Source organism: Nematolebias whitei, chromosome 23 (assembly GCF_014905685.2).
Source record: "Nematolebias whitei isolate Nwh7 chromosome 23, NemWhi1, whole genome shotgun sequence".
NCBI lineage: Eukaryota > Metazoa > Chordata > Actinopteri > Cyprinodontiformes > Rivulidae > Nematolebias > Nematolebias whitei.
The window spans coordinates 7759242-7767144 of NC_056520.1; the positions used below are offsets into that span (position 1 = coordinate 7759242).

The 7903-nt window shown below is 43.9% G+C and overlaps 1 protein-coding gene across 1 annotated transcript in view; it reads right to left on the reverse strand.

Moving 5' to 3' along the window:
- Positions 1-3947, reverse strand: part of LOC119428771 (ras-related protein Rap-2a) — a 14224-nt gene extending 10277 nt beyond the window's left edge. The window contains exon 1 of the mRNA XM_037696450.1: positions 3286-3947. Within this exon, the coding sequence (XP_037552378.1) occupies positions 3286-3599 (314 nt within the window). The 5' untranslated portion in view covers positions 3600-3947. The remainder of the gene's footprint in view (positions 1-3285) is intronic.
- Positions 3948-7903: the final 3956 nt, after the last annotated feature.

Consider the following 7903-nt stretch of genomic DNA (forward strand, 5'->3'; position numbering starts at 1 on the left):
TGTAGCAAAGGTATAGCTTAAAGTTTTCATGTAGCAAAGGGCTAGCTCAAGCTTCCATGTAGCAAAGGGCTAGCGCAAAGCTAAAATGTAGCAAAGGTATAGCTTAAAGTTTTCATATAGCAAAGGGCTAGCACAAAGCTAACATGTAGCAAAGGTATAGCTTAAAGCTTCCACGTAGCACAGGGCTAGCTCAAAGTTTCCATGTAGCACAGGGCTAGCTTAAAACTTTCAGGTAGTAATGGGTTAGTTTAAAACTTCCATGTAGCAAAGGGCTACCTCAAAGTGCTAGCTTAAAGCTTTCAGGTAGCAAAGTGCTAGCTCAAAGCTTTCATGTAGCACCGGGCTAACTTAAAGCTTTCAGGTAGCAAAGTGCTAGCTTAAAGCTTTCAGGTAGCAAAGTGCTAGCTTAAAGCTTTCATGTAGCACTGGGCTAACTTAAAGCTTTCAAGAAGCAAAGGGCTAGCTCAAAACTTACATGTAGCAAAGGGCTACCTCAAAGTGCTAGCTTAAAGCTTTCAGGTAGCAAAGGGCTACTCAAAGCTTTCATGTAGCACCGGGCTAGCTTAAAGCTTTCAGGTAGCAAAGGGCTAGCTCAATGCTTCCATGTAGTAAATGGATGGCAATGTAGCAAGGGGTTAGCTTAAAGCTGTTGTGAAGCACAGGGCGTTTCAAGCTAAATGTAGTGAATAGCTAGTTCAAAGCTCCTAACAAACAAAAGCGAAGACGACTAGACTACCAAATAGGAAAGAACCATCTCAAAGTTGCTTTTAGCAAGAAGCTAGATTAACTTTATTGCTAATACTGGCAAAACTGGTAGCAATAGAGGTAAATGAAATGCAAATGTAGAAAAGTATAGCTAAAAGTAGCAAGATGCTAACTAAAAGCTAAAAGGGGTAAAGGGTTAGCTAAATGGTAATAGTAGCAAAACTAGTAAAAAAGTAAAACGGGAAGACAAAAATAGAGGAAGTTAGCTTTAACAGATTTTTAAAGAGAAAAATGCTGTTTATGAAACCGAACAGATTTCAGTGTATTTCTATTGAGAAAATATTTGTAAACAAAAGGTAAATATTATAAAATATATAAAGGTTATACAAAAAACAAAAGTCAAAGCACCTGCTACCTGAATGAGCAGAGCATTTTGAAATACGAACGGCTAAAATAGCACAAAGTACAAAGCAGGATTAGGTGCTTGTATAACGAAGAATAATCAAAAAAGCTAACATGATGGGCCTGTGATCAAAGGTTGCCGGTTCAATTCCACGGACCGACAACAAAAAAAGTGCGTGGGAAAGGTGAAACGCCCACACCTGCCTCCACCCTCATTCGCTCCACTCTGTGCCCTTGAGCAAAGCCATTACCCCTCACCATCTGGTCCCCCAGGGCACCCTACATGGCAGCTCTCTGCTCCACACAGAGGGCTGTGGTTGTGTCCGGAAGAATCTGGCATAAAAACAATTATCAAGTCATCGTGCGAGTTAGTTCACTGTTGCGACCCCTAAAGAAGGGAGCATCCAAAAGAAGAAAAAATAGGAAAGCTAACATTTAGGTCTCCACAGAACCTCCTGTAAAAAAAAAAACAGACCTGTCTCTTTAAGTCACATTATTGCGGTAAACACGTTAAGCCCAACAAGAACTCAAAACAGCTGCTTAAACAAACCACTCTATCCTGATTGCAAACACTAAAAGCCTCCGGTCAAGAAATTGCCCCGGACCTCCACCGGAGTGCCCCCTGGGAGACGTAGTTCTGGCCTCTCGCGCCTCCTCCCCCTCGCCGTGCGTGGCACTCGCCTCCTGCTATCAGACACGGCATCAGCGCGGCGTGGAGACGCATTATGAAGCACTATGGACACGCAAGTGGTGATCAGATTGCCGGGATGGCTACACCCAGATGTTCCATGGAGGATAACTTCAACGAGGAGCGTTAGTCACCGCGCCTCCTGAGAGCATTCTGGTTTATACGACTCCCTAATGGAGGCCTGATGTCGTCTGGGCTTCAGACCCAACACATTAGATCTCTGGCGAGCAACAAGTCTGGGAGTCCAGAGTGTCGGGATCTGATCGTTCCAGCAGCCCGTTCCTCTAATCCCAAGCGGTAGACTAAATAAAGTACTCGGCTCCAACGACGTCACCAAATGTCGCCAATACGCCCTCCAGGAATCACCCAACCGGGAGCCTGTGAGGCCTTGAGGAACAGGAGGCTCCGGTCCAAAGAGATGGCGCTGACTCTCGGCTACTACCACCTCCAGTTTTAGCTCAATTCGTATAAAACTGAGTTGTAGTTTGTGGCGGCCATCTTGAATTGCAGAGACTCCAAAAGATGAGCAGTCGTAGACACGTAGCCAGTGCAGTGTTTCCCCTACCATTACACAGGCGGGGCGCCCCGCCCCGTCAACTGAACCAAGCGCCCTGCCTACCAACCGACAACTGTCTGTATTGATTTAGTGCGGGGCGGAAAACAAACGCGCTAGCAAAAATGCTACTGACGTACCCCACCCCCGTTGTCGGTAAAATCCGGCAGCAACGTAGCATTAAGCTAGCAGGTGGGCACCGCAGATGTGATTCCGTCTCGTCCCCGTAGTTGACCCAAAAAATAAAATAAATACAATGAGCACCCTGCCAAGGGAACTGATCTAGGGGAAACACTGCAGTGTCACCCTTTTGAAGTTTTGCTCAAATTTATCTGGTGGTCCGTGAGATATTTTGCTAACAAAGAGAGTCATCTCTAACAAGTTGAACACAGTTTGTGTTGTGAATGACTCTCAGCTACTACCACTCCAAATTTCAGCTCAACATCTGTAGAATTGGCCAAATTGGAGCCATTTTTGTAGTTTCTTAAGGCTGGTGGCTGTGGCGGCCATCTTGAATGGGGTTGGCTCCATAAGCTAATTAGAGTTAGAACCTGGAACTTTAATTAAAACTTGTCCAACGGTTCATTAGATATTTCGCTAAAACAATGAGATTCTCTAGTATTTACATTACAGTGGTTCCCAACCCTGACCCCTGAGGAACACCATCCTGCATGTTGTTGCATAGCTGTTTCTCTGCTCCAACACACCTGATTTGGTGATTTAATTGCTTAAGTTCTGCAGAGGCCGGTTAATCATCCATTCATTCACATCAGGTGTGTCAAAGCAGGAAAACAACTAAAACATGCAGGATGGTGTACCTCAAGGATCAGAGTTGGGTACCACTGATTTACAAACAAACAAGATGTTTATATGACCATATAAGGAGCTCAGTGACACTTCCTGTTACAGCTGCGGCCCAGAGGGGCCCGCGGCTCACCTCTTGACCCGGATGATCTGGTCTCTCATGGGCTTGATGTCCTGGAAGCTCTGCTGGTTCACCAGGCTGTAGACCAGGATGAAGCCCTGGCCGTTCCGGATGTACAGGTCCCTCATGGAGGCGAACTGCTCGGTGCCCGCCGTGTCCAGGATCTCCAGCACCGACGGAGAGGAGTCCACCTCGATCTCCTTCCGGTAGAAGTCCTCGATGGTCGGGTCGTATTTCTCGATGAACGTGCCGGTGACGAACTGGACCGTCAGCGCAGACTTGCCCACCCCGCCGCTGCCCAGGACCACCACCTTGTACTCCCGCATCGTGGAGTGGAAGCCGACGCGCAGGGACTATGGAATCCTCCGCATCCCCGCGCGCGCACAGGGAGCCTGGACCCGGACTGCAGCCAGTCCAGCCTCCGGTTCTCTGCCGAGGGCGGCCCGAATGGATGCTGGAGCCGCTACTGAGACGTTCCCACGCTATCTGAAGGGGACACCGGTCCGCTGGCATCCATAATGCAAGAAGGCGGCGGTGTGGACCCAACAGAACCGGGTATCAGAACCACATGGACGGAACATGGTTCGTGGAACACTGAAGGTGGACTACATGCTCAGAGGGGTTCGGTCCAGTTGAAGGCACAAAGGAGATGATTTCACCTCAAGAAGACGGAGATGAGGGGAATCCACGCCTCTGGAGCTGTATGGAGGGCAATTCGTGCCAAAAAGATGATGCTGTTGTATGGAGGGCGATTTGTGCCCAAGCAATTGGTGCGGTATAGAGGGCAGTTCGTGCCAAGGATACAGATATAACAGTGACAAAAAAAATACAAGAATCTGTAGTACTGAGGACATGTGTATGAATAAATGTATATGGTTAAATGGGTATGTATGTATACATAATTCATTCATTCAACCTTTATTTAGACAGGTTAATCCCACTGAGCCTCGGGGACTCATTTACAAGAGAGACCTGATTTCTTAAAAGAGTGATGACAACAATGGATAACGACGACAACAATAGACAGTCATAAAATAGGCATACAGATTTAAGTTTTTCTTTTTTTTTTTTTTTTTACAAATTGAAACAAAATAGCAACCAAAAGGACAATCAAGAGGAATAGTAGCGAAAAAACAGCTAGATGATGAGGTGATTTAGAAAACTAAAAACAGGAACTCTAAAAAGGTTAAATCTGGTCCTCTGGACATTCAAAAAAACAAAACAAAGCAAATCAACAAAAAAATGTAGAAACGTTTCGTCTCTCATCCGAGAGACTTCCTCAGTCTGAGGTGCTGTTTTCAGCTCAGTCTCTTAAATAGCACCTTCTCAGAGTGGATCAACCAGTTTTGCTGCTGACAACCAAAACCAGCTGCTCACATGCTCAAGAAGGACCATCAGCCTAACAATGGGTCATTAGCACACTGATGGCTGTTTACTACTCACAGAGGGCTGAGTGATACTAGCAATCACAGCATTGTAAGAGGGGGACAGTTGGACCCGGAGGCCTCCACCCCTGTTTAACGATGGACGATTTCTTTTCACAAAGATGGCCTCCTTTACTCCTCTCTCAAACCATCGTTCCTCTCTGTCCAGGATGTGAACATCTTCATCCCTGAAAGAGTGACCGCTGGCCTGGAGATGAGTGTAGACCTCAGAGTCCTGGCCTGATGATGTTGATCTTCTGTGCTGGTCCATCCTTTTGGCCAGTGGCTGTTTAGTTTCTCCGATGTAAGACTGATCACCCTCCTGACACTGAACAGCATACACAACATTACTCTGTTTGTGCCGGGGGACTGGATCTTTGGGATGAACCAGTCTTTGCCGTAATGTATTTTGGGATTGTGTATGCTGTTCAGTGTCAGGATAAAAATTATATATATATATATATATATATATATATATATATATATATATACACCCATTATTTAGCTTGTTCTTATTAGTTTGTTTTCAATAAACGCAACCGTTCCAAAGCCTAAAAATGCTTTTTTATTTTGTCAATTTATTTTAAACGTCTCTGTAACTTTGCGGTAACATTACTGCCCTCGAGTGCTCTTTACAGGGGAAACCAACCACATAGAAATCCCATTATAAATGCCTTTTCTGTTCCCCTAATCATTTAAATAATGCATTTCTTTTAGTAAGTTAATTTTAGCCCCATTACTATAATTAACTTTTATAAAAGGTTTTCCACAGATTAGAGAGCAGACAATTCCCCACAAATCTCCCACCTTTCCCGTCCGTCAGCTCTGTGACTACCACTGAACTCGGCTCCCTTATTACGGCTGTCTTTAGTCCTACCTGCACCACAACTCACTTCCGGGTCGTACCTGTTGTAGAAAGCTCTTAGAGCGACCAGAGTTTGAAAAATGGGTTTCAGCTGCTTCCTTTTATTTTGACAATCTGACAGGAGGAGCTACTTCCTGGGTAGATTTTACGTCTCACCAAACAGCCTTTATGTGCGCTCTTGTACCGTAAACCTGTGTCGACGTCTCAAACTGATGAGCTTACGGCTAGTCAGAGCAGGGCCAAGATCAAGACGTACTGCTGCAATCCTGAACCCACACTCAACAGTTTCTGCAGATATTTTTTAATTATATTACCATTAATTTCACATTATGTCGTTTTCATGGGTGTCTAAAAGCTAACGGCAGCAGCTAGCTCTGGCACTTCCTGTGGGAACGTGTCCACCAGATTAACAGCGTACGGGGTATCTGATGATGTAGTTGTAAAAGGCAGTACCAAGAATGGTTTTAAGACGGCACTGACCGTGGCCCTGCTCTGACTAGCGGTTAGCTCGTCTGTCAAATCAGAATTAAGCGTAATCGTTTAATCGTAAACATGCGTCGTTGCTCAAACACACGGCTGTTTTGAAGAGCTTTCTAGAACGAGTAATGCTGTAGCAATGTTGACGTCACTTACCGGGTTGAAGTGGCACTAACCGCCCCTCATAGCACAGTTTTAAACAGCTGCTCTGCTGCAGCAACAGGAAATGACATAAAAATAAATAATGCAGAGGAGCTTTCCTGTAGCTGTCTCTGGCCTTTTCATGCTGTGGCAAAATACTTTAGAGAATAGCGCTGGACTTTACTCGTAAAACGTCCCATCAACGAAAAGCGGCGAGCTTCTGGATCTGCCTAAAAATAACAACAACAAAAAAATCTCAGACTTTAGTGATGAAACAGAAGCCAGACAGAAAAGAAAAAGGAGCCACTTTAATTTCTTTATTTCAATAATTTGTACACTATCTTGCTGGAAACAAAGAAACATTCGACTAAACATAAAGTAGCACAAATTATATGCTAAAAGAATACATTTAAAAGGATTATATTTGTAACTTTGAGGGTCTTAAAGGTAAACTGCAATGAGCTGCGCCCTCTTGTGGCTGGTCTGTGAATGTACAGGTCCATCGAGAGCCAACCGGACCCAGTCCTCCACCTTAAACCCTCAAAAATAAACCAAGACTCATCCTCGGGATCCGACAGGAAAAGCAGTTCAAGTGTATTTAATACATTTCGTTCAAACTTTTAAAACCTTAAAAATGACGGAGTCAAGATAAGGCCAAGTTCGGATAAAGAGTCTGCTCCGGCGAAAGTGCTTTAGGTTTAGTTTTTAAACCGTCCGTCAATCAAAACGAGGGGATTTCCAGATTAGGATTATTTTTTTTAAATCAGTACAAACATTCAGTTTATAAAGAGACGTGTTTTTTCATGCGTTGAATTAATTACGAATGACGAACAGGCGTGCTGAAACCTCGAAAACTCATAAAGCAAGTGAAGGAAAACGTTTCAGAAAGTGCAATCTAAAGTATTTCTACGTGAAATAAAACATCCTTTATCAGGGAGGAGTACACCCGAACGTAATAATTTATAGAATATTTACTTCTTATATATATATATATATTTATATATATAGATTTGTAAGATCGATGATTTTAAATCTATTACGATCGCTGCGCTAGTTCCGCTAATGAAAATCTCGGTGAAGAATAAGAAACGTTCGTGTTCCGAGAAAAAACTAAAAAAAAAAAAAAAAAAAAAACAGAACGTCTTACAAAAATACTCAACTTTAGTAACTGCGACGTTTGGTTGCCACGGCAACAACTTAACATCGTTAAGGTGAAACATCACGCTAAGATGAAAAGTACATCTCGTTTGTATTTTATCATTTTTAAGTTTTTTTGGTAAAATGTCTGTACAATATTTTTTTTACCCGACAACACAAGCGACTCTAGAACTACGCTTTTACGCTGTGGTCTTTTTACCTTTTGTTCCTCGGCGGAAAGGCAAAAGCTGATCTGTCGATCGGCGTTGGTGGGGGGAGGGGTGGACTTTTAGGCCCCGCCCCCTTTCCTCCGATCGCGTCGACAACTTTGACCGCGCGGAACAAGAAGCAGCTGGATAACTTACATTCGGTTAAAAAAAAAAAAAGAAAATAGCCAACGACGTTCCGACGAGGGACAACAAAACAGGACGGCGAGCGGCGCCGAGACGTGGCGGTGGATTGTCGATGTCCGCCGAGCACCGTGAAATCACACCCAGATCGCTTTTTTTTTTTTTTTTTTTTTAATGGAGCTACTATAAAGGTAAAACTTTTATTTAATTTTACATTAGAAATGAATCAAAATGCG